Source organism: Miscanthus floridulus, chromosome 8, assembly GCF_019320115.1.
Source record: "Miscanthus floridulus cultivar M001 chromosome 8, ASM1932011v1, whole genome shotgun sequence".
NCBI classification, from domain to species: domain Eukaryota; kingdom Viridiplantae; phylum Streptophyta; class Magnoliopsida; order Poales; family Poaceae; genus Miscanthus; species Miscanthus floridulus.
This window is the reverse complement of record NC_089587.1, coordinates 24275206-24302569: the sequence shown is the minus strand read 5'-3', so window position 1 is coordinate 24302569 and position 27364 is coordinate 24275206. Positions and strand designations below refer to the sequence as shown.

General features: G+C 43.4%; 1 protein-coding gene and 1 pseudogene across 4 annotated transcripts; both read right to left on the bottom strand.

Annotated features, from left to right (window-relative positions):
- Positions 1-491: 491 nt before the first annotated feature.
- LOC136471372 ((6-4)DNA photolyase-like) lies at positions 492-10228 on the bottom strand (annotated as a pseudogene).
- A 3227-nt stretch (positions 10229-13455) lies between these two features.
- LOC136475996 (peptidyl-prolyl cis-trans isomerase CYP95-like) lies at positions 13456-25833 on the bottom strand. 4 transcript variants are annotated; one of them, XM_066473655.1, is made up of 14 exons: positions 25652-25833; positions 24558-24673; positions 24357-24411; positions 19639-19727; positions 19321-19345; positions 18612-18650; positions 18181-18298; positions 17233-17393; positions 16720-17083; positions 16539-16651; positions 15475-15670; positions 14570-15391; positions 14413-14496; positions 13456-14151 (listed from the first exon to the last, which is right to left on the bottom strand). In XM_066473655.1, the coding sequence occupies exons 2-14, from the start codon at positions 24633-24635 to the stop codon at positions 13806-13808; spliced, it is 2490 nt and encodes an 829-aa protein (XP_066329752.1). In that variant the 5' UTR covers positions 24636-24673; positions 25652-25833; the 3' UTR covers positions 13456-13805. The 4 variants fall into 4 exon arrangements, with proteins under 4 accessions (XP_066329752.1, XP_066329755.1, XP_066329754.1 ...); XM_066473658.1 differs by having other exon boundaries at positions 13456-14148; XM_066473657.1 differs by having other exon boundaries at positions 24558-24656.
- Between the last annotated feature and the right edge of the window lie 1531 nt (positions 25834-27364).

Below are 27364 nucleotides of genomic sequence, written 5' to 3'. Positions count from 1 at the left end.
ATAACCCCTTTTTGCTGTCAACACTAGTAATCCCAAGTAAAAAACAGTTTCACATCACTATGATCTATTTTACCTGTTTCTTCTGCGAAAAATTTTGTGGCAAGTTTGGACGGTAAAGAAGAGTAGGGTTTTTGGCCAAAGCTCAAGGGAGTCACACCATCAAAGAGGAAAGCTTGAGATCACATCTGGGAAGCAGTACTCACAGTATGGCCGAAATATCGGCTGTTACTGGTGTCACAGTTTGTTTAACTTACTTGTTCCCTGGTGAGTAGTAGAGACAATCAATTCTTTTTTGCCTTCTTCTATCGTGCAGCCGCGCTACTGAAGAGGAAGAACAATGCTAAAAAAGAATTGGCTGTCCACATGTCCTGCCTAAATGGATTGCACTTGAACAGTTCATTTTCTGCAAAGAACTAGGAAAAACTCCCCCCCCCCTCCCATATAAGACCTAGTACATGGACAGCAGTTATAATTATTGCATACACCTGCTACATGATCATATATTACAGATCTGTTAGTTCATTGTAGGATATCAGAGTAGCTACGGATCGCAAGTCATTTCCTTTCGGTAAAACTGCTTTGGTAAAATATCAGACGAGCCACGTATGACAGATGCTGGATGCGCAACTGAAATTATAAATGCTGAAGGTGAAACAAGTAGTGTAAAGTTGTCACAGAAGTGGGAGCTGCACATCACTCAGCTGTCCCATTCCTCTTCAGTAGCTTGGCACTGGTTGAGTTAGACGTGTCTTGGTCACCATGGGGCATTTTTCGTCGCGACGAGTTCAACGTCTTCCCTTTAGTAGGGTTGGCATCAAGGCAACTCGACGCATAAGCTTCTCCCATCCTCTTTCTACACTCTTTGCTTGCAGTCTCATGATCAACCACTGTAAAACCAAACCGATGCAAAATATAAACTAATTATCAGTAACCATAAAGATGGAGAAGCCTTCTTTACCATATTGTCCTTCATTTTTACCTGGTTTTGGGTAGTCTTTGCCAATAATACAATTGGCTTTCTTCTGGATGCTAATGGGAGCAGTCCAAGGCTCGTAAATGTACTCCCTTGGCATGTCTAAATTAGTAAAATGTAGAATTGTGCAAAATAATATTGGTTAGTCCTCTATCTGAAGGGACAAACAATGCTGACTTCTGGCTTCAGAAGACTATTTATGTTGTCGTTGAAATGTTGTTCCAGAAGTACCTTTCAGCACTGGGATGAAATGCCTAATGTAGTTTCCATTAGGATCATACTTCTTCCCGAATGTGATAGGGGAGTAAATTCTGTGGTACTGTTTTGAGAAATGCACGAGAAATGTAAGCTAATTATTAGTATGAACAAAAATGTCAATAATAAGTGCTATGTGAAGGATGCGCATTATCAGTAACCTGATAGAAGAAGGATGAGCAAGAGAGCCACAGCCAATTGCCGTTGTTAATGGCCCAGTCAGAATCTATCAGTAGCCTTTCAAAGACATCACGTCCTTTTTCCCAGTGAATAAACTTTAAAAGAAATAGGTTCAGAGGTTAGTATAGGCAATGTAAGGTAGTTTGGAATCAGTCTTTAGACATTTCTTCAGATGCATAATGCCAATTGTCCACAATAAAACATGTCCCAGAGAACGTTAGGCAAGTAAATCTCCAGATTCTACCAGCACAATATTGACCCCCACTAAATAGCTCATCTAAATAATCCAATAGCCATATTTTTCAATGAAGAGACTCATCTAGCAAAACAAACAGCTCTTATTGATTACCTTCTTGCTTAACTAGAACTCGAAAGTTGCCAAAAGAGCAAAATTTACAATTATTACAAACATACATATTCTGTAAAGCAGATTTCAATGTAAATAATTCCCAACAGAGTTCTTATTCAATGCAAGGTTTACAGATCACAGAACATACCATATCACCACGTGTCAAGAAACAAGCAACCGAATGGCGTGCAAGGTGATGCATCCAACCCCACTTCCTCAGTTGGAAGACAAACACACAAAAAGAAAGCTATCAGATACTCTTGAGAGCGACACAAATGAAGGAACAGAAAAATAGAAGAAGAAAAGAAATAGCAAAGTGAGGTTCTCTGGTAGATATTCATTTGAGAAAACCTGAATCATGATAGCATCGATCCACGGATATCAAGTTTGGCCATCTCTCCATGCAACAAATAGCTCCTCGTTCTCGCTCCATGGAATCTAAACTAAATGGGATTTGGATTACGACTGTGCTCATGAAAAGTGCATCATTGTAAAGGAGAATGGTTCGGATCAAAAAGAGTCACCTGCTTGCATATTTTGTTTCCTTTCATTCGGTCAAAATTAGGAGTTCCATAAGACACTGTGTAGAAGAAGTCTCGCCACAGCAACTGTTACAAAAACATGAGACATGAACTCAGAACTAAAGTAAAGAAGCCGTGTAGCCAGATTGTTCTTTCATGTCCAACAAATGCAGTTACAATTACAAATCACCTGTCCTATCAATGAAACAGGTGGTTTTGTATGGTTTCTGACGCTCTTGTACACATCCTGAATGCAGTGGTAAAAATATCTGGAAGACAGGCACCCAAACTGCATAATAACAGCATGACAATCCGTTTTTAACACTTTATAATCTAAATAAACAGCTAGCTGCATTGAGTTATTGACAAAAAACATACCTTCAAATACGGTGACAAGACAGTTGTGGAAGGTTTCAGAAAGGCAGAGGGGTCACCCTTTGGTTTCTCAAATTTGGCAACCCATTCCTACCCAAAACAACACAAAAGAATGAGGTCATCAGTCATCACTTTCAGATCACCTGTAGAAACATCAAAGAATAACAAACTTGATGGATGTCAGAATGTTGCTATTCCAGAAGCAACCACCTTATTTTGAAGCGATTCTTTCATTCTCCTCAGAGCTTGTCTCTCCACCACGGAATGGTGGAATCTCCTCCTGCGAATGGCCATCCAGCAGTTCAGAGAGACCGATCCAGTCCAGTAGTAACTGAAATACTAGTTCATTGGAGCAATTGCCACTCCACCCTTACCTGGCTGATATCCCCATACCCAAGCTCCTCCACTGTAGGCACGGGCAACAGCTCGTATTCCCCTGTGTCTCCGAGCGGTGGGAGCTCGGAGTATTCCTCCATGGCAGGATCTGGCGGCTCCCCAGCAATGGAGACAAAGGATTGATATGTCAAAGGCGGCCGGCCACCGTTCTGCAAATTGGCAAAACCAGAATCAGTTAAGCACATTTGGTTGTGAGTAATGAGTCATGAGTTCACTGGTACTGAATACTAGTATCCTAAGCTTTCCGAGTTTTGAACACCTTCTTTATTATTTCTGCTGGGTCGAAGAGTGTATGGCTGACAGGCGTGAATACCTCGATCCCGGACGCCAATGCAAAATCCTAAAAGTACAAAAATCTTCGTCAGGAAACATCGGTTAGATTGATCTCAATCTTAAACTGGACCCAACTTTGGGCCTTTGATCCGCGTTTTGATCGGGGGCGTCCAGCCCACTATGGTTTAAGAGCCCCTGTCACACTGTACAATAAATAGAGGTGGAAGCCAACAGCTCAAGTCACGAGGTTCGCCTGAGCCGAGCTCTCCACCGACACCTAAACCCTAATCTGATCTAGAGGGGCTACTCGCTATAGGGTGAACCAAAACCTAGGACACGTTCTAAACAGAGAGACATAGACACAGAGAGGATGGACAAGGGCTGTGGAACCTGACACGCCAGAGGGGGAGGGTTCAAAGAACGTCATCACGTTCGTCGGTGCAATCTGCGCACGAGCAGCGACGGTCAGTGAAGAGGGCGATGAAGACGTCGATGTCGATGAAGCAGGCAGCGCGGCTAGTGGCTTTCTGTCACTGGTTGCGTCCCTCTAGATCAGATTAGGGTTTAGGTGTCGATGGGGAGCTCGGCTCAGGCGAACCTCGTGACTTGAGCCGCCGACCCCCACCTCTATTTATTGCGCAGTGTGACAGAGGCCCTTCAGCCATAGTGGGCTGGGCGCCCCCGATCAGAGCGCGGATCAAAGGCCCAATTAGACCGTTGGACCTAGTTTGGGATTGAGATCAATCTAACAATCTCTCCCTTAATCTCCTACTATCTTTCAATTTCATATCATTTACTTTTGTTCATTCCATTACAGATTAGCGCGTAAAACATGTTTCATCGTCACAATCAATTGTCGATAGATTTAACAGCTACAACACACCACTCTGTTCTGAAATAGATACTTAACTTTGGGTCTTCTTTTATCTAGGAATTATAGGCTTTCTCTTAAATCTATGTCGGCTACATGTTCTCTGAACACGTTGGGTGATAAGCCTTTTGTAAGCGGATTCGCGGGCATCTTTTCGGTACTTATATGCTCAAGACTTATGACATGATCCCGGACTTTATCTTTCACAACATAATATTTTATGTCAATGTGTTTAGCAGCACCACTTGACTTATTATTGTGAGCATACTGTACTGCCGGATTATTATCGCAGTATAACTTAAGTGGTCTATAGATGTCGTCAACCACCTTCAAACCGAGTATAAACTTCTTTAGCTAGTTCACCTGCCCCGTTGCCTCATAACTTGCTACAAACTCGGCATACATTGTGGACGATGTAGTGATGGTTTGCTTTGAGCTTTTCCATGAAATAGCCCCCCTGCAAGAGTGAATACATATCCAGACGTGGATTTTCTACCATCCCCCGCATAATCAGAATATGAATATCCCACTATATGGAGTGAATCAGATCTTCTATACGTCATCATGAGGCCTTTTGTTCCTTGCAAATAACGCAAGACTTTCTTTACTAATTTTCAGTGTTCTGTTCTAGGATTGCTCTGGAATCTGTCAAGTAACCCGGTAACAAATGCCAAGTCAGGGCGCGTACATACTTCAGCATATTGCAAGCTTCCGACAGCTGAAGTATATGAAACCACTTTCATTTGATCGATCTCATATTGGTTCCTAGGGCATTGAAATCCCCGTATCTGTCGCCATTGACTATAGGAGCAGGTGAGGGACTACATTTGTACATACTGAATTTCTTTAAGATTCTTTCTATGTATGTCTTTTGTGACAGTCCTAATACCCCTTTACTTCTATTTCGGTGAATCTCAATCCGTAGAACGAACGAGGCTTCACCAAGATCTTTCATATCAAATTTTGAGGACAAAAACTTCTTTGTCTCTAGTAGTAGACTGACATCACTACTAGCAAGTAAGATATCATCCACATACAGGACAAGGAAGATAAACTTCTCATTCTTAAACTTTGCATAGACACAATTATCCTTAATATTCTCTTTAGACCTAAAATTCTTTATTGTCTGATCAAACTTTAAGTACCAATGTCTTGAAGCTTGTTTTAATCCATAAATGGATTTTTTTTAGACGGTATCCCATTCGTTCTTTTCTTTCCATGACAAAACCTTTCGGTTGTGCCATGTAAACATTTTTCTCCAAGTCCCCGTTGAGAAATATCGTCTTTACATCCATCTGATGTAATTCTAAATCGTAATGTGTCACTAATGCTATTATGATTCTAAAGGAATCTTTATATGAGACTAGAGAAAAGGTCTCATTGTAATAAATCCCTTCTCTTTGCGTAAAGCCTTTTGCCACAAGTCGCGCTTTATATCTCTCTATATTTCCTTGAGAGTCAAGTTTTGTTTTGTAGACCTATTTACAGCCTACTGTTTTGGCTTATTTAGGAATTATTTTCAAGTCCTAAACTTTATTGGCATTCATAGATTTCATTTCATCTTTCATGACCTCAAGCCACTTTGATAAATGATCACTTCTCATGGCTTCTTCAAATGAGGTGGGATCATCCCCCATTTGAAATTTCTTAGTTATACTTCATAGTCAGCAGGAATAGCTGATTTTCTGACTCTTTGAGACCTTCTAGAGGCCTCCATATTTGGCACATCTTCTGTTTGAGGCTGTTGTTGCTCCCCCTCATGTGTGGCAATAGGTTCTACAGGATCCTGAAGAACAGGTTCCTCATCGTTATTCATTATTGTCATAGGCGAAATAACAACAGGTGCTGGCACCACAGTATCTTGCATTGTCGGTGTAGCGACAGCAGGTAGTGATAAAAATGGCTCATGAATTATCGGAGTGGGCGCATACACCCACTTCTCTTCAAGGTCAATTTCTCGAGCTACCATACTCCCCCTCATCATTTTATCCTCTAGGAAGACAGCGTGTCTCGTTTCCATAAACTTTGTATATCTGTCTGGACAGTAGAAACGAAAACCATTTGACTTTTCTGGGTAGCTAATGAAATGACAACTCACTGTTTTGGGATCTAGCTTTCCAATGTTTGAGTTAAATACTTTAGCCTCAGCAGGACTCCCCCACATACGTAAGTGGTTTAGTGAGGGTACTCTTCCTGTCCATAACTCAAACGGTGTTTTAGACACCGACTTACTTGGTACTCTATTGAGAATATGAATGGCGGTTTTTAACGCCTCCATCCACAGGCTCAACGATAAGGTAGAGTAACTTATCATACTGCGCACCATATCCATCAGAGTGCGATTGCATCTTTCAGCTACTCCATTCTGCTGAGGTTCGCCCGGTGTAGAATACTGGGCTACTATGCCATTCTCCTGTAAGAACCTTACAAAAGGTCCAGGAACTTGGCCATATAGGGTATGCCGACTGTAGTACTCCCCCCACGGTCGGACCTGACTATCTTAATCTTTAAATTGTGTTGGTTTTCAACTTCTGCCTTAAATATCTTAAATTTATCCAATGCTTCTGTTCTTTCTTTGATTGGATAAATGTAGCCATAACGGAAGTAATCATCTGTGAATGTTATGAACGAATCATAACCATCCACACTTTTTACAAGAAATGGACCATAAATGTCTGTGTGAATAATCTGTAGAATTCCTGCGCTTCGTTTGGCATCTTTCTTAATTTTCTTTACATACTTTTCTTTTATGCATTCTCTGCATTGTTCTAAATCTGAGAGCTTTAATGGAGGAAGAATATTATTCTTAACTAGTCTTTCTATTCTCTCTCTCGAAATATGGCATAAATGACAGTGCCATAATTTCGTCAACGCATCGTGAGCTCTCTTTCGTTTTCTATTTACATCCGTAGACGATGATGCATTATCATTGTCGCACACAACATTCCCATCATCGTATACAACATTCACTTTATCATGTAGTGATAACAAATAAAGCTCATTTTGTAAAATAGCAATACGAACACATGCATTATTAAATGTTATCTTACATTTGCCATTTCCAAAATGACAATCATATCCATCATTGTCTAAGCATGAAATACTAATCAAGTTTCTCTGTAAGGAGGGAACATAAAGTACACCTCTGAGTAAAAGTGTGAAGCCATCAGCAAGCTCTAGAGAAATATCGCCAACGGCTTCAACATCTGCTCGGACTCCATTTGCAACTTTAACGTGTCTTTCTCTTCTTTGTGTAGTCCTCGTCGAACGAAATCCCTGTAAAGAATTAGCAACATGAACAGTTACACCTGAGTCAATCCACCAAGTAGATTTTGAATACTGTACATACATGGATTCATTTATGAACGTAATGATGTTCTCACCTTTTTTTATCATGATCATCTTTAAGTAGTCGGAACAATCTTTCTTATAATGTCCCGTCTTCTTGTAATAGAGACACTGGTCTTTTTCTACTATGAACTTGTTCTGCTGAGGCTGATGCAGCATGTGACCCTTTCCCTTTGACTTTGAGGAGGAGTTAGGATTAGTATTTTTTTTCTTGTTGTCTTTAAGAGAATTGATAGTGCCACCATTTACAGTTTTTATTCTCTCCTCTTGCACACACATAGCCATGAGCCTCTCTATGTCTCACTTCTCGAGTTGTATGTTGTAGTTGACAACAAAAGTGTCAAACTCTTTTGGCAAGGAAGCAAAAATCAGATGAATAAAAAACTCTTCCTTGATAGCCATATCCATTGGTTTTAGCTTGGATGCTAAATTGCTGATCCTTAGTATGTGCCCTCTTATGCCACCAGTTCTAGAGTACCTCTCTGTCACCAGCTGCTTTATCAGTTGGGTAGCATATATCTTTGAAGAGCCAGCGAACTGACTTTTTATTCTTTTGAGGTACTCGGTGACAGTGTCACACTCTGGGATTGAGCCCACAATTGCAGGCTCAATCGTGTTCTTTATCACAGACATACATTTCTTATTGGCAGTGACCCACTTCCTATGCTCAAGGTCATAGGACATATTTTAGGATGTAAAATCCCTCTCTTGTTGCCCAAATGACATCAGCCTCGTTTGTCTCTCTCACCGGTGCCACAGGCTTAGTGGGACACGGTGAGGTGACTACCTAGTCCACCTCAGCCAAGATAAAGGCCAGGTCAATCTTTTTCTTCCACTCCGTGTAGTTATCACCTTTGAGAGTGGGGATCTCTTTGATACAACCCATCAAGTTGTATCCGTCTGCAAACACAATTCATATAGAGTGAGAACATAAACATAATAATAACAATTGCATGCCTTAGTTCCAACGTTGGTTAAAATTAAAACATACAATTTTCCTCTATACTAATTCTACATCACCGTTGGGCAGAAATAGAATTAATGCAGGACAAAACTCATCATAATATTGTCATTAATCAACGTTGGTCAGAATAATAACAATATTATAATAAGCTAAAAACATATCCATTTTTTAAAATTAAATTCTTCCGTTGATTCGAATTTAATAATGAAAAATAACAACTTTAAATACACAGCGGAAAAATATTCTCAATTTAGTGAATTTTACCCACAGGAAAATTATCTTTTCTATTTTCTTTAAGCCATTTATCTATTTTTAGGAAATAAATATTTACTAGAAAAGAAAAACCAAAATGACTCATTTCAGCACTGTTCATTGGCCCAGCAAGCAAAATGACCCGGCCCACTTCTCAGCGCGCGCTGCCCGCACCCAGGCCACAACCTGGGCCTGGGCCGGCAAAGTTGCGCAGTGCGCTCGGCCGCCTGGGTCGCGAGTCGACCCGATCGATCTCAGCCGCTCGTCTGCATCGGACGGCTGCGCGCGCGTCGGTCGAACAAAACAGCGCCGCGTCGCCCGAAACCGAAACCCTAATCATTCTTTCTTTCCTGTTCTCTCTCTCATTCTTGCCGAGCGGCGACAGCGGCGGTGGCCACGGTGGCTGTCGGCGCCGGTGAGGAAGACTGTCACCGGACCAAGTCCGGCTCCCCTTCCTCCTTTTCCTTTCTTTTCTCAGCCCCACGAGCGATAGAGCGCAACCGACGCAACGCAGGGAATGGCGGCTCCGCCGTGGCACCCCTCGCTGGCGCACTCATGCGGCCGGAGCCGTGCGCGGCACCATCGAGCGGCACCACGGTGGCGCCCTTTGGCCCGAGCCCGAGGCGGAGATCGTGCGGCGGCGCTCCTCCCGCCCCGGCGGCTGGGGTTGACTTCCCACGCGACTACACTGACGAACGTGATAGCGTCCTCTGAACCCTCCCCCTCTGGAGTGTTTGGTTCGATAGCCCTTGTCCATCCTCTCTATGTCCATGTCTCTCTGTCTAGAATGTATCCTAGGTTTTAGTTCACCCTATAGCGAGTAGCCCCTCTGATCGACACCTAGATCGATCCTATGTGTCCAACAACATCACCCAGGAAAGATACGGAGAGTGGAGAAAAATGATCTTAGCAGCCTCACCGTGACTTTCTTATCGCGAGCCTGCACGTACGGCTCGGTGTCGGACTCGAAGCACAGCTTTGCCGATGTTCCACTGAACGCAAATGAACGAAGGGTGAACCTAGGATCTCATCATTGTGTAGCCAATGGGCAACGGTTGAAAGGGCAAAGAAAAAAAAGATACTAGTACTGTAGGCTTTGCATCCAAGGCGGAAGAGATAGACGGATGCTTACATCCTTGAGGGCCGCGCAGACCGCGTCGGCGACGTCGTCGCGTGCGCGGAGGAGGAGGAGGAGGGACCCGAGGCGGCGGAGCCGAGTGTCGAGGTCGCTGAGGCTCTCGAGGAGGAAGCGGATGTGGGCGACCACAGCGCACGCAGAGCCCGAGGAAGACGCGACGGGGTCCAGGCAGAGGTAGCGCGGATCGAGCACGAACACCGGGTACAGCCGCGCGGAGGCGACGCCGGCCCCGGCCTCGTAGCGGTAGGCCGCGTCCAGCGCCGGGTTGTCGTGCATGCGCAGCCCCTTCCGGAACCACACTATCGCCGCCGTGGCGGCGGTTGCGCCCTCCATCGCGGGTGGGCGGGGGTCGCGGGGTGCGGAGGAGGATTGGGGGATGGATTTTGCCGGCGGTGGAGTTGGGAGTTGTGAAATTGGGAGAGATGGTACAGGCCGTTGATGCGGGATTGGATGGCGGAGGTTTGAACAAGGGAGGGGTAACCGTAGCGAGTGGCGTGGGAAGTGGCCACGTCGGTTTCGTATTGGCCGTTCTTGTCGTGCCACACGGGATCCGGTGCGAATTATCAAATGTGGACAAGCAGCTGCGGAGGGGAGATGACCTAGATCCATTCACGCGGGCGTTCGCTCCATTCTCTCGCGGTGAACGGTTGGCCCACTCGTGTTTGGCTTACCGGATCGTTAATGTTAAATACTCACTCCGTCTAAAAAAACAATTCTAATTTTGAACCTGAATACCACGCGTGTCTAGGTTTAAAGCTAGAAAAATATTTTTTTTCTAAACTGAGATAGTATTAATTAATTATTATGAACGTTTCTGCCCAATCATTACCGTATGTCCGTCCGTGAACGCGGTTTGCACTCGCTCTTTTTATTTTTTATTTTTTTCCTTTACCTTTTTATTTTCTTTCTTTTTTCTTATTGTTTTTATTTTTATTTATGTTTGTTTTATGTGTTTTTTCAGTATTGTTTTTGTTTTTTATATGTTTTACCCTTCTAATTTCTTTTTGGCAGGGTTGGCAAGTTATACAGAATAACTTATATACACAAGTCGTGTTTGATAACTTTTGCACCTATGTTGTGTTTCATAGCTTTTGTGTTTTCAAGTTTTTTTATCGGATGCTTTCAAGTTTTATTATAAGTTATAAGTTATATAGTATAAGTTAAAAGTTAATCCGTTCCTTTCTGTTTAATAACTTTTGTGTTCAAAGTTTTGGCATAAGTTATAAATTAATTCGTTCATTTGTGTTTAGTAACTTTTGTACATAAGTTGTGTTTCATAACTTTATATTTTTTCAAGTTTCGACATAAGTTATAAATTATATGTTATAAGTTATACGTTATAAGTTATATGTTATAAGTTAGTACACATAAGTTGATACTAGAATAAAATTCTTTGAAACATATGTAAATGAGATCTAGTTTTGTTTGCCTCGTCGCGCAGAACACACCAGTGCAGACGACATTGAAAATGAATACACCATTCAGCAGTAGCATTTTGAAATAAATGTTTTGCTTTTTTTTTCTTGCATCACGTGACGTCACAACCAGTTGGAAAAGCCCGCAGGATGCACTGAGCGCATGCAGAGAGCTCGGAATGGGCATTGCCGAATAGAAAAAGTGGTGGGATTTTTTTCTAAAAAAGAAAATTACTTTATGTCCCAGAATTGTTCGCTCGTTTTGAGTTGGACGACCGCTCGCGATTCAGTGGCGTCTGCTCTCCTCCCTTTTTTTCATTTGCTTGTCTTTCATTATCAGCTGACCGAAGCCTCAAACATGATCAGGTCATATACGCATGTCAAAGTTACATGCCACATCTCCGAGCGATGCGAATCTGACACTTGTCTAGCTAAAGCATGCGAACCTGACACTCCTCTCCTCCCCTCTTTCACATCCTGTGATCAAACACACCGACACGGCACAGGGGTAGAGAATCCGGTATGCGTGCTCGCCATATCATGATTTATCCAAGAGCCACCGATTTTTCTACCACGTCGGTCGAACTTGCTGGGAGTGTGAGATACAATAGGTAGAAGGAGGACGCTGGGAAAAAAATATTTTTTTTGAAGAAACTAGGAAAAATAATTTTGCCTTCAATATGGGCAAACCTAACATTTTAGGCAGGCCATCTGCTCTGGCTCTGCATCTGCCCTAGTATCTAAGAGCATCACTAAAATTCTTTATAAAACTTATTATCTAAATCATCATTTAGAAAGTCATTTGAGTAAAAACATTTTATATATCTTTGTACCCTCCAATAACTTTTTATATTTTGTGTGCACTCAAAAGAGTCATCATCTATATTTATCTTTGGTTAGCGAGAAATCTGGAACAGACGATGTCTATATTTTTTCATTGAGCAAGGGGCTACGCACAAGTGGAAGCGCGATCTAGCGTGCTAGTGGCCACATGTGGTAGGCACACAACGCCCTAGTAGCACACGAAGGAGCAGTGCCGCCATCGATAGTGGCCCCGTTCGCTGGTCTGAAACTTGGCTGAAAAACACTGTTCCGGCTGGTTTGTTGTGAGAGAAAAACACTGTTTCGGCTGGTTCGATGAACAGTACCACGTGACTGAAACCAGCCGGCTGGCTGAACGGTTCAGACCAGCGAACACGATGAGTGTCAGCATGGATTGGTCTGAGCAATGCCAACACTGGCTGCAATATTTTGTTTTTAATTAGTGATTATCAGGATAAAATTAGTGTGAGTGCATCTTTATTAGTGTATAATTAGTTGTCATTACTTTTTAAATAGTAAAATAATTAGTTAACTATTCTCTTCTCATCCATTGTCATCCATCTAACAAAGAAAAAACTAGCTCGTCTCATCCATCCAACCAAAATAGCATATATATCTGTTTTCCGAAATTTATGGATGATCATGTTCTATTCACCCTTTTCTTTAAACCAAACACATCCTAAGGTGTCGACTCTAAGTGAGATGAGATGGCAGATCACGTAAGGGCATGATGGTCTGTTATCTATCGTGTGTTCATGCTAGCAGCTAGCACCGCAAGTACAAGTATAGACAATTTACGTGCAGGGACGGATCCAGCAGGGTTTTGATCCGCCATCGTTTCCGCCATAACTACACCGATCGTCTCTGGGCATTTTCTCAGCTTTTGCGTCGCCCATCCTATCGGCAAAGCCACGCGTTTTGTATTCACCAGCCTCTGTTTGCCGCTTCGACCTGATAATCCGTGCTGTGCGCCTGTGCTTAAAGATTGATAGGACACAGGCAGTGCTGTGCTTAAAGATTGATAGCCCTTTCCCCCAACGATCCGTACAAATATAAGTTGGTTGATTCCATGATTTGATGCTGGAGTTGTGCCCCAGACCTGTTAGCACCAATTACCGTTTGATAGGAAATTTTGGGTTCCTTTTGGGGATGGGCAATAGGACACAGAGAAGAATCAAGAGGGGTTTGTCGTGCACAAGATTTACCAACAAATTACCATTGGAATGTCGTCGGTGAGAACAGAGAAAAATATGATGCGGCCAAACGATATAATTAATGAATAGATGCAGAAACACTAGTATGGGATAGATGCAGAAGGAAAAATAACTATTAATTATACATGTTATTGTCATCCGAGATCAAAATATTGTAATGATTCTCTTTGCGTCGCACCTTAAACATTCAAATTCCACCAAAGATAACTACACTGAAACAGTGCTACATGTTCAGCAAAAGCATAACCTAAGCTCAGATTACGAGTCTTAAGATAACCAAAGGACATCGCTTATCATCCCAAACATAGGTAACAGTTCTACAACGATAACACCAGGCCAGGGGGGCGACCAAAACCGCTTCTCTTCTCTACAGTAGCAATTGTAACAAAAGTGCTGAAGGACCGATCAACAGCCAATGGCCAACGGTAGTAAAATACATTTCAATGCCCCGGTGGAAACCTACTTCCCAGCTGAATCAGGAGAGCCATCCCCGTAGGAAACCAAACCTTTCTTGCCTCCACGACTAGGGCTACCAGACAGTGACCGAGACGGGGACTGAGATTTCTCATCACTTGCACGCTTCAGAGATGGGGAATCAGGTGGGGAGGGATGACGCACTGGTGGAGACCTTGACCTTGACCCAGAAAGGTGGCTCCTGGAAACTGACCGTGCACGATCACCATGTGACCTTGGTCTGGGAGGGGGTGAAAGGCTCCGTACAGGGCTTTTGCTGTATCCACCTCCCCTTCCTCTTTCTCTGTGGACAGGGCTGCGTGAGGCGCTTCGGCTCCTCCTCCTGTACCTACTATGGCTCAAGTGGAAAAATAAAATAAATCATGACAAAGAACCAACCACAAGAATGAGCTATGCATACCGATTGAAAAAAAAATTCAAATAAAATTGCTTCAATCATTTGCAAATAATACGTTCAATAATAAGCATCAAACAAAAATGACTGCCTGTTCAAAATTGGTTCACTGACGTGCCATCACAAATGATAAAAGAAGCTGGTACCTATAGAAAAATAACTAGTTCTTTAACTATCACATATAAACAGTTCATTTACCTTGGCGATGACACTCTGCCTCTGGGTGGGCTTCTATAACGTCGAGGAGGTGATCGATGGCGAGAACCCCGGTAACCCATGTATCTACATAAGGGGGGAACATAATTTAAAACTCTCAATCAAATGAAAACAACAGATCAAACTTTGATTCAATTACCTGTCACGGTCATTTCTTCCGCCATAACGATGCGAGCGATCAGCAGAAGGTGAGCGATATTGTCTTGCAAATGAGTACCGCTGTGTAAAACCCCGTCCACGTCTTATGCGTTTTGGTGACCCATCAGGAGAATCACTCCTGGATGGGCTCCTTCCATTGTTTGGTGGTGTTACTGCCCTGCGATGTGGACTGGGACTCCTGCTAATGTTCCTGCGAGGTCGGCCACCTCTTACTGGGCTTCTGCTCACACTTGTTCTAAGTGTTCTCACAGGGCTCCTGCTGAGGCTTCTGCGAATGTTCCGTCGTGGACTTCTCATAGGGCTTCTCCTAGAAGGCCTATGTGGGCTCCTTGAAATCCTAACTGGACTCCGGCTAACACTTCGCAATGGAGATATCACAGAGGTTCCGGTAATGCTTCTTCGCTTCTCCAATAGTGGGCTTGGGCTGACACTTTTTCGTACATGAGTTCTCTCCAGGCTCCTGCTTGGACTTCTCTGTTGCATGGACCTAGCTGAGCTCCTGCTAATGCTTCTTCTGTGAGCTTTAACAGGACTCCTGCTTATGTGGGGGCTTCTGCTTGCACCTCTGGGTGAGCTCTTGCTGAGGCTCCTAGCAGGGCTCCTGCTGATGCTCTGCCGTCTGGCTGGACTCCTGCTCTCGCTTCTTTTGGGAGTACGGACAGGACTTCTACTGCGATTGTGGTGAACAGGGCTCCTGCTAACTGACCTCTTCGGGCTGGTAATTGACCTTTTCATTGGGCTTCTTCTTGGACTGATACTCATACTCTTGCTCATTGAGTGATTAGCACTCATGCTCTGGCTCCTGCTTATCAATATCAGATGAAACACCGCTTCCAGAAGCAGTAAGCACAAAGAATGATTTATGTATGAAGAAGTATAGGAAACCTAGATTTGCTTCGATTGCCAGTTAGAACAGGCATGACAGCTGCATTCCTTTCAATTTTTGATTCATTAACACCATTTGTATGGATTTCCCCGTTTTGCAGGGGGGAGACATCTTGTGCCAGACTCCTTGGTATTCCACTCTTTTGTTGAGGTGATGTGGCATCCTTCAAAGCAGCCACTGCAGCAAGATTTTCCTCTGAAAAGGCAAGTGTAGATTGCAATCATTAGTTGAACTAAACTAAACATGTACCACATAAACCAAGCAAGAACTATATATCCCTTACTAGATGGCCAATCAGTACAGTTGTTCATGCAAGACATATATAACAGAACAATACCACCGATAATACCATGCAATCATGATTTAAAGATTAAAAGAGATATCCAGCCAATCAGAACTTCCTGATTTTTGGACATGGCATGGTCTACCTTTAGCCATTATTCTCCACTATAATATATTTATATTTTTATAAATCCAATAAAATTATGAGAATATGACAGTAAGTTTAAGACAAATCTAAGTGAATGGTTCTCATAATTCCAAACCAACTATCTGTATCTACGAAGTCTTTGATAGTCAGTTTCGCAAGTTCGACCAGATCTTTGTCCACAACACAAGTATTTGTGATGGGTAAATAAACAGTATGCAAGAAATTGAACTCTATCTTTTGTGATGTCTCTTGATTGTGCTTGAGTAGCATTAGCTACTGCCGTTGCATAACCTTGTCAGGTTTGTCCTATCAGTTTCTTGAAATACAATGAAGTACTTAACCAGATATGGTATCCTAATCCTATTGTGCCTATACAATTCATTAATGATGATGAATGCTCGCCCCCCCACCCCCCACCCCCCCGCAACTCCTCTTAAGTTACAAAGGATTGGCTGATGTGGTACATAGCACAAGTTTAAGGGCATGTTACTCCCAACTCTCAGAGTTCATGAACCTAATAACTGAGAAATCAGAACAAAGTTCAGGAATCTATGCTTCAACTTACTTGGTGAAATACAGAAGCTCAACATACATTGTGGTAAAGAATATATAGGCAAAAAGAAAAGAAACTACCAGAAACTTGAGATGATGCCTTGGACTTCCGCCCACGGCGGTGTCTCTTGCTTCTAGCATCTTCAGAGCTGCTATCGCTCGTACTTTCAGCTTCACTATCACCCTTTATTATCCTGCTAATAAAAGAAAATATATTACAGGCCAAAGGTCAGGAATGTTCAATTTGACAATGTTAACAGACCTTTTTGGCTTCTGTTTTGATTTCCTATCACGCTTCCTACGCCTTCTTTCGCGCCTATGGTCACGCTTTCTTCTTGAACGCTTGTGTTTATTTTTCTTCGAATGTCTCTTTCTGCGCCTTCGCCTGTCATCACTTGAGCTGCTGACATCAGATGAGTCACTTGAGTAAGTATCAGAATCGCTTTCAGAATAAGATGATTCAGTCTCCGACTCAGAAGAGCTATCTGATTCCGAATAAGAATATCTCCTCTTCTTCCTTCTCCTTTTTGAAGATTTGTTACGACGTCTCTTGTGTTGTCCTTCATTACTTTCCTCATCAGAAGATATATCCTTTGACAACTTTGATTTGGCAGCCCTCTTTTTATCTGTATGACCATTATCACATCAAAAGGACGTTCAAAAGGTAAATACAAAAGTGACCAACTTTACCTAAATGCCCCAAAAAAAGCTTAAATCCTAATATTAAATGGATCAATAGGTGCTGCAAAAATTCCACTCAGTTGATAAGCATTACCAATTTCTATAGATCCAACATCTTTGCGGTCAATGAGCTCCCCACAATTTACTATAGTAACCGGAACAACAGGAGTTGAATCAGGGGATTGCACATCTACTTGCTCGATCCTCTTCAGAACATCACTTCCAACAACAAGCTTGCCAAAAACTGTGTGCTTCCTGCAACACAGTAGAATGTCATATTATCAACAAAACTGTACTAAGTCAGAAAACCATGGAGTTCACAAATGAAACTGAACAAGACATTATTGAGGCTTGCCCAGTTAACAGTTTATGCCACAAGCCCTGCAACATTCCTATAACATAGTAAAAAGCCAAACAGCAAAACCAAAACTAAGCCTCACTCCTGTCCACATATGCATCAGTCAAACAGGTTTGCTCCTACCCTCACCTCCTATTTTCACAACCAAAAAAGAGACATGCATACCATAGGAAACGAATTTCCACAGTGCAAAATTCCACACATAGACATAGCGCAAAATTAATGCAACATGCCAATTCTAATAAACTGGCAAATGGTGCTATAAAAAGAACTGAATCGATTTCACATATAATACAGAACTCCATCAAATTCTTGTGATTCAACAAGCAGTTGCTCATTTTGAATTAGGCAACAACGGAGATCCAAAGACACTACAAGTGAACAAGCAAAAGAAGTAGCAGAAAACTAATCTTCTGTAGTTCCAATGCTTGATAAAACAGATAATTAAGCAAATGGCGTTGTATCAGTGACTATGGCTGTCGGACGCTTAGAGCTTTAATTTAGGATGAGAAAAAAAATCAGTTTGGTACTGGAAATAAGTATCGATCTGAGACAAATATCCAGAGCTTAGGTTCAATTCAACAACGCAAATGGATGTAAGATTAGTCCCCATACATGTCTGAAGATATATTTTGTACAAAACTGAAACACACTGTCATTCAAATGGAATTGATCAGAACAAACCTGTCAAGATGAGAATTAGGCTTGAAAGTAATGCAGAACTGGGAGCCACTAGCTTTGGAACCAGTATCTGCCGTTGTCAAGAGACCACGATCATCATGAGGTAGAACACAAGTTTCATCTGAAATGCAAATAATATACTGTCATTACAGATATACTGTTTGCTTTCGTGCTTACCAGAACAGTTGGATAAGATCTCCAGTATTTCCAGAGCAAAGCAGCCAAAAAGATCAAAGCAGTAACTTGTACTGGATTATTAGAATTTGGACACACTACTAATGTAGACAGTAGACACATAACAACACAGCATTTGACTCTGTATTTGGTAACCAACATTCTAAATCCTCAAATAAAAGGTTGCAAGGTTATTCCATTATTTGCATTCAACGTCTCCACTACATAACAGATTTCAAACCAAGCTAAATGGTTAATACCTGCAAATTTTCCACTATATATGCTTTCTCCACCAGACCCTGTAACATAGTGAAAATCGTAGTCATTTCTAAAAACAAAATGTAACACAGGAAGCTGCAACTATACATGCAAGGTAGAATTACATCAAACAAACAGAACTAATGTATAACAGAAAAAATATTACCAAAAAAGTAAAGATGGTAACATGCATCACCATATGTAACATTAATAGACAAAAATACAGCAATCTATAAATGCTGGCACAGTATACATCTGGATCTTGGAACAAATCATTGCATATGAAAACAAACTAACCCTAATCAAATTTGAAAATTTTGATACCCGAATTAAGGCCATTATAACTGTATATGACAAGAAAAGACTGCTAAACTACTCCAGTTAAAAAAAAGCGTATGAAACTTAAGAACATTGAATGCTAGCGTGGAGTGCACAATATAATCGTCAAATCAAAAGGTAGGGACATTGTGATAACATAGAGAAATGAAAACAAAAACCATCAAAATTAGCATAAGTAGGACATAACTGCACAACTTACAGGGAGTGCTATGTGCATGCAAGCCCTTTAAGTAGACGTACACAAGAACATTAGTTTATAAGAGAACATAAAAAAATGAGAAAGGCCATGGAAGTGGGGAGGGGAATTGCTGCTTTTTTTTCCGGGAAGGAAAAGAACTAGAAAAATGTAAAGAACTAATTGTGCAAACTCACCATTTCCTTTTGCAATGTCACCTCCCTGAAAAAAAAAACAAAGCACCCTCAGCAGTTATGGCTAAGAAAACAAATAAGTTTTCCACTCATTATTAGAATAGCGAACATAGACAATACTGCATACAACCTTAAATACTATATGATAAGAAAAGCAGTCGATATCATCTGTCTTGCATCCTACATCATGAACAAGGAACTGACTAATAAAAACAGAACAAGACAAAGCTAACCAAATTCTAACCACAAAATACAAACATCATAACTGAGACAGAAGCAAAATGCATAAATAAAAAACTACACAAAAGAAGAAAAACTAACTTGTGCCATGAACCCCTTGATGACATGGTGGAACGATGATCCCTTGTAACATAATGGCTTCTTAGTCTTCTGTCCAATTCCCAGCTCACCTAAAGCGTGCAACATCAATTAGCAGAGCAATGGGAGGAGTTTTTTAAACTCGGAATTGCATATAATCTGTACATTCGACTATGCACAAGGTGGGCTGTGGCAAAAAGAACAAAGGCACCCACTACATTATCAGAAGATTTCCAAAACGCATATTAGTACATTAACGGCTCAACACCAAATTAGCTTTTTTATGGACAAATTAGATTGACAGCTTAGAACAGAAGATATGGACTAGAAGTCTACAGCTCAAGTTATAGTAATTACATCCGAGTATGTTTGTGTTTACTGACGTACACAAGTTCAGAATCTCCATTCCATATCCTAATTTCATTTGATGCCATAACCCGAAGAATATTATAACAAAATGTCTGCCAGAACATAACTGTCAAAGAAGTAGAAACATCAGCCGGTGTATCATGTATCCAGTTTTACTTCAAATCTGTAAGAGACTCCCTTGTAGTAACATCATCGCATTGCTCAAAATTTCAAGATAAATTTAAAATTTAAAGAGAAATTATAAATTTATAAGCTAAATATATATAAAGATATAGTTAAGCATTAAGCATGAGAATTACTTTGACAGGAAATTAACTAAATTCCTAGGAAGCAATGAACATCTAAATATGCATTGTTAATCATCACAGAAAGAATAGATTAGGTTCTCAGATTTCAGAAATATTCAAACAGAATCACAGAATGGCATATTGGATTATGGCTGAAAGCAGATGAGAGAGTTCAGGTTTGAATAATATTCCAAAGAACGTTGTTAAGCAAAGAACAATAAAAATCATTAGGACTACCAAATGCCGACAAAAGGACTAGTACCACCACAGCATTAGTGACAGTTGCTTAGTGCAGATAATTAAAATAAATAGTAAGAGCAGTAATAAAATACATTATTGTGGTACTCTTCCATGTTGCAAAGAATAGCTACGCACTACTTCCACTGAGCACAAGTACAGGTCCATTTAGGTTTGTCCTAGGTCAAATTCTTTTTAGCTCCAGACATCAATATCTAAAAAATTCACATAGATTTGCAGCAGAAGATCGCCATTGGTAGATTCATCGGGATAATTATTTTCAAAATACAAATCCTTTTAATTTATACTATCTATTTTTTCTTGATATTGCTAGTCAACAGAATCAAAGCAGGGTGGATGAAGTGGCGACAAGCATCTGGTGTCCTATGTGACAAAAGGGTACCACAGAAGCTAAAAGGTAAGTTTTATAGGACGGCGATTAGACCTGCTATATTGTATGGTGCAGAATGTTGGCCTACGAAAAGACGACATGTTCAACAGATAAGTGTCGCGGAAATGCGTATGTTGCGTTGGATTTGCGGTCATACAAGAAGGGACCGAGTTCGGAACGATGATATACGAGATAGATTAGGGGTAGCACCAATTGAAGAAAAGCTTGTCCAACACCGGTTGAGATGATTTGGACATGTCCAACGGAGACCTCCAGAGGCACCGGTGCGTAGTGGAATGCTAAGCCAGGATAGTAACGTGAAGAGAGGCAGAGGAAGACCGAAGTTGACTTGGGTAGAGGCAATAAAAGGAGACTTGAAAGGATGGAATATACCCAAAGACTTAGCCTTAGATAGGAGTGCATGGAAAACAGCTATTCACGTGCCTGAACCAATTTCAAGTCGTCCGATTAATCGCGATTAATCGTCCTAATCGGTCCTGGGTGCTCGATTAGGGACCTCGACCCGATTAGCTCGATTAGGGGCCTGGTCGTCCGACTAATCGTCGCCTAATCGCGATTAGTCGTCCGATTAGGGGTGGGACGACTAGTTTTGGCTGTTTTTTTTGCTGCCGCGCGCGGGCCACTGGGCGAGCGCGCCAGAGCGCGAAAACGCAGCTGCGTGAGCGCGCGCGCGCGGGGTCACGGGCGCGCGGGTCACGGGCGCGCGCGAGCGTGGGAGGGATAAGGGGTTTTGGCTGGTAGCGACAAAAATTTCACGGGAAATTAACAGCCGCCGCCGGCCCTGTGCTCGCGACTCGCGAGTCGCGCCCGCCCTCTGCTCCGCCGGTGGCCGGCGCCCCTGCAGCCTGCTCCTGCCGGCGGTCCCGCCCGCCCTCTGCTCCCGCGGTGGCCAGCCGCCCAGCCCTCTGCTCCCGCGGTGGCCAGCCGCCCAGCCCTCTGCATCCTGCTCCCGCCGGCGGCCATCTGCGCCAGTCCGCTCGCCCTCTGCTCCGCGGTGGCTGGCCATCTGCGGCTCTGCGCCCGCCCGCCCTCTGTTCCTGCAGGTGCCTGGTCGCTCAGCCCTCTGCTCAGGTGTCTGCTCCCGCCGCCTGCCATCTCCTCCCGCTGCCCTCTGCTCCAGCAGGTGGCCGGCCCTCTGCTGATCTATTCCCGCCGCAGCTGCCTCCCTGCCGTTCAGGTCCTTCCCTCATCCCCTGCTCCTCTGCCCTCTCATCTCTACTCCTCTGATTTGGATGCTTCATGTTCTCTCAGGGGTCAGGGGCTCAGAGTTAGAGCTGCATTCCTCTGATTTGAAGGCCTGAAGGTGCCGGCCCTCTGCTCGTTGGTGATGAGCTGCTCTGACGACTGTATGTCCATTTTCCCTCCCCATCTGCTCTCCTGACCTACATGGCTGCATCCTCTCTGGCTCTGCTAGTAATGCTGCTAACTATCAGCCTTGTGCTTGTACAGCTGTGGAGCGACGACGTGCAAACGTGGAAGTGATAATGTCGATGCCTGACCTTGACGGAGGTGTTCTACATTCATCATCTGGGTCAGGTGCAGCTGCCACGGCTTCCTCAGCTAGTCCAGATGTTGCAACACTAGTTGAGAGGGCTATTGCAAAGCTACCTCCAGAGCTTGCTGCCCAAGCTGTTGACACCAAGAGGAAGGCAAAATCACAAGATCCAGGATGGAAGTATGGGTGGTGGCCAGATGCTTCGAAGAAGGATTTTGTGCAGTGCATATTTTGCAAAAAGATTGTCCCCTCTGGAATAAAAAGATTCAAGCAGCACCTTGCCGGGGGGTATGGAGATGCAGTTGGATGTCCTAGTGCTCCAGAAGTAGTTAAGAAGGAGATGGCTGATTACCTGAAAAAGAACTCAAGAACTATTCTAGCTTTGAATCCTACATTAGGTGAAGATGAAGAGCAACAAGATGATGCTACTGCTGCAGAAGAACCAGCAGCTGTACCAGAACCAAGCTCTGGAACAAAAGTCAAGCAAAAGAAGAGGATTGCTCAGGCTGCCATCTCTTCTTTCACTGTCACTACTGCAGCAGTGCTGCTATTGATATGTGTCAATAACTCAAGATCAAGACTACATTAGTGTTGCTAATTATGGTGTTCTTTGGTATTGCAGGCTTCCAGCAACAAGTCAGCAAAGGAATGGAGTTTGGGACAGTTGGACAGTGAAGAAAAGGCAAGAAAACAACTCCCAAAAGTAAGTCACTTGCTAAACACTAATGTAGTCTTGATGCTTGCTATATTGTGTACACTATATAGTACATATAGGTATATATATAGTATGTATATGTCCTGATGCATAGGACGATTATATGGACGACCAGGGTCGACTAGGCTCGACTAATCGGCCTGGTCGACGACTAATCACGATTAGTCGCCTGGTCGGTCCTATAGCGACTAGGTTCGACTAGACGACCTGAAAACATTGGCCTGAACCTTGATTGCTTCTGCTGGGTTTCAACTCTAGCCTACCCCAACTTGTTTGGGACTTAAAGGCTTTGTTGTTGTTGTATTGCTAGTCAACAGAAGTATTGGACACTGTGTCAATGTCCTAATGGGTTTGTATTAGTAAGGATTGTACATCAATATAGGGAAAATATTTCCTCAACAACTGGAATCATTGGAGCGAAATTAGATAAAGCAGAAAAAATGTGGCCATATTTCAATCAAAGGGCAAAATTTCACAAGCACCTCAAAGTAATTAAAAGAAAGCTACACTTGAACTTTAAACTAAACTTGCAGTTTCCTAAAATTAAAAAGAATTACAATCTTTAGCACTGGAACATTATTCACCACAGAAACTCTTTCAGTGAAACAATTTTCATTGTTACTGTTTGGATGGGGCATCAGCAGATCTAACCCTCCCTGATTAAGACCCACATCTAGATAAACAAGGGCGATATAGCATAACCCTAGCAATTTGGTGATAACATCACATTCCCTCATAAACAATATGACATGATCTGGTTCCTAGCACCGTGTCATTAAGTGGCCATTGTAAGCATGGTCTAATTGTCCAGTGTGCTTGAGTGCTTGACGACTAAGTAACCTTCAAGCACTAAATGAGTGTAGCTCTAAAACTGTAGGCAATAAAAAGTGTTGTTTGTCAAAGCAAGCTCTTGAAATTGTCAAATTTTCAATAATTTCGGAAGAGTAAGTGTGGCTTTGTGAATTTACTAAATTTGCATCATATCATACTACTTGAAAGTAATGCTACTTCAAATACTTAATAGTTTGAACAGATGACAACAAAAACTTCAGTATTTTGATGGACGCGTTACATGAGACCACGACCATTAGAATCTAGAGCAACATGTCCAATTGCCACATAAACCAATTTACAAAATAATATGTAACACTAGCTAACAGATGAATTTTTACTAATTTAACGAAAAGGAAGTGGAGACAAGATTACCTGTGCATAAAGCTCTGAAGTTCTCAGTCGTAAGGGGTGCAACATCAGCGAACAACTGCAAGGAAAGGTAACTCATGCTATTAAACAGATCAAGCAAACTAAGACACAGCTACAGCTCCTGATCTTTAACATTGCACAGTCTTAGTCACGCTTGCACTATCATCTGAATACGAATTTGAGAAACAGTAATATCAAACATACCTCAAAGATCATTCTTTCATCTGGCTCATCACCTACAGATACATCCAGAAAGACAATGGGGTTCCTCTTTCTCCCCATATTCTTGAATAGACGCAATCCCTGAGCCAACAGGGTAGCTTCACAATGAATAAATGAAAGGTATCAACAAAGTAAGCAATTGGTAAAATAAGTGGTAAAAGTATGGCATTGCTGCCCTGGACAAAATTTAATATTACACGTATTTAAACCCCATATAGTTTATAAACATCCTTTTCAAAAGAAAAAATGGCTATATGACTTCAAATTTGCATGCGCTTACATAATTAAAATAGCAGCAGAAATATACTTTTCCTCTGCTCATACGTGACCCGAAATATACTACAGTCCTAATTGGTTTACTATCCCATCCGTGACCCAAACTCACGACCTCTGCTCATACGAGTTAGAATAGCGAGCGTCCAGCCACACTACATAGTCCGATTCCAAAATGTATTATAGCAAATGACATAAGATGTACATTCTGTTGCAACGCACAGGCATGTTTGCTAGTTAATAACAATATATCATTATGCATGTTCAAGCTTTGTACATCTGTTCCACTGCCAGTGATGGAGCTAGGATTATATGATTATGGGGCCCAACTAAGTTGATCCATGAACCAAATATTAAAACATGCACTAAAGTTCTTTTTGGTCTCAAAGGCTTCAGTGAGAAAAAAGGATTATGGGGGCATCCATTCAGCATGCCCCCTGGCAGCCCCCTACTGACTCCGACACCACTTAAGTCTACATCACACGGCGCCAGACAACACTAGCTTGAGTAATCAGCAATCATGCAGGGCAACATCCAAGTGCAACACCAGTAATCTAGGCAAACAATCCTGGCCCCAGATCAGGATCCGTGCACCACACCGCAAACCCTGAAAACCCCCAAAACCCTACCGCAAACATAACCCCAAACCCTAGAATCTCCTCCTCCCCATCCGAACCTCAGAGCACAAACGCGCATGAAACGCTCTGGCCACGCGGATCGAAACGCGCAAGCCATACCCGCGGCGCGCGATCCAGCGACGACGAGGTAGAGGGGAGCAGCGCGGGTAGAGAGAGAGAACGAACCGCAAGGGGAGAGTCGGGTGGCTCGACGGCGCCGATCGCGTCGGAGCGGTGCGAGGGTCTCGTGGTGCGGTGGCGAGGATATTTGCTCGCTCGGGATCGGAGCGCAGCCGCAGCGCCGCGGAAGGCACCACCACGCGGCCGCACAAGCGGAGGTGGGGGATAGGAGAGTGGAAGAGCGCAGCGGCGGCCAAGTATTTACCCTACCCACTGTGCTGGGCCGAGTACAGTTTTTGAGCGTTTTACACGTGTGCCGTTACGAAAGATGGTCGTGGCCTGCAGGTCACTAAAAAGTTTGAACACACTATGACACTAAATTTTCTTGTCTTTCATATCATTCCGTCCACTTTTATCTCTAACGGTGTCAAACATACAGATGAAAATGACCATATTGCCCTATAGTGGGGTCTGTTTGTCAGCCACCCAAACCTTCCTCTTTTTTCTTCTCTTCCCTGTAGCAGCGCCGCCCCGACCGAATCGATGGCGTCCGAGAGCCCGACACAGTGCTGGGGGCATCCCCGGCCAACGCGACCAACGCCCCGCCCACCGCTACAGCGTATGGGCGAGCTTAGCTCCGCCCCAGCCACCGTGGGCGAGCTCTACCCCCGGTCGCCTCTAGCGAGCTCCGCCTCGACGCACGGGCATGAAGCTGCTGCCGTCACGCGACCGCTCATGCAGCTTGACGAGGCCCTTGAGTGCCGTTCTAGAAGGTGGGCGAGCTCAACGCAGGGGAGGTTGCCGTTCCTAGGCGTACACCGCGGTCGCACACGACGTCGTCGTCTGGGCCTGGGCGTCATCCGCAACCTGGGCCTTATCCATGGCGGCGGCGAGCTCCCCGTGCGCGGCAAACGTGGCGCCCGCCACCCGTGTCCGCAGCGTCGCAACCTGCGCAAGTGGACGCCCCGCCGTGCTCTGGAAACCATCGCGAGCACCGGTCGAGCCCGTGTCTGCCCTGTCTCGCGATGCCCGGCTATAAAAGCTAGAATGCGTCCACCATGGCCACCCTCTGCATCTTTCAAAATTCGCCACGAGCGAGCCTTCTCGTTTCGATTCCCTGTAGCAATGAATGTTAAGGTTGAAAGCTAGCTCCGGGAAGCAATCCCGTCGAGAATGATCAAGGGTAGGGGCTATATTGGCTGATATCGTCGTCGTTGTCCGCCTTGGCCGCAAAGCCAAGAATGTGTGCGGTCGGATTTTCCCATCCCTCTCTTGGTCATTGTCTCAGTATCCTGACGCTGGCGAGCAAACCTCGGTTGTCAGCACGGCCAACTTCAGGCCACGGCCGCCCTGCCATTGCGCCCTGGTGCTACCGAGGACAACCTCACGGAGCGCGTACGAACGGCGAAGCGGAACACGCCGAAGAAGCCCCGTCTCGGTGCGGTTGGGCTCCGGGCAGTGGTGGCACCCGGCCACTGCGCCGTGGTTGTAGAAGAGCGTCGAGTGCAGGAGGCGGCTCCACCGCACCGAGACGGTATCTTGATTTTGATTTTAAGAGCATGACAATCTTTCATAAGGGTCAACAAAGGTTGATAAAACTCAATATAAAAGTAAGCAGCATATATGTGGAAGTTTTTCTAGCCTAAATAACATGTGTGGCTCTGGTGGAAATTCAAGCTTTGTCATACAGGAACTCATCATGTAGCATTTTGTGTTTTTAAAAGATAAATCTCTAGAACTTTGGTGTCACTTGGAACAAGATAACCAGCAGCTCAGACC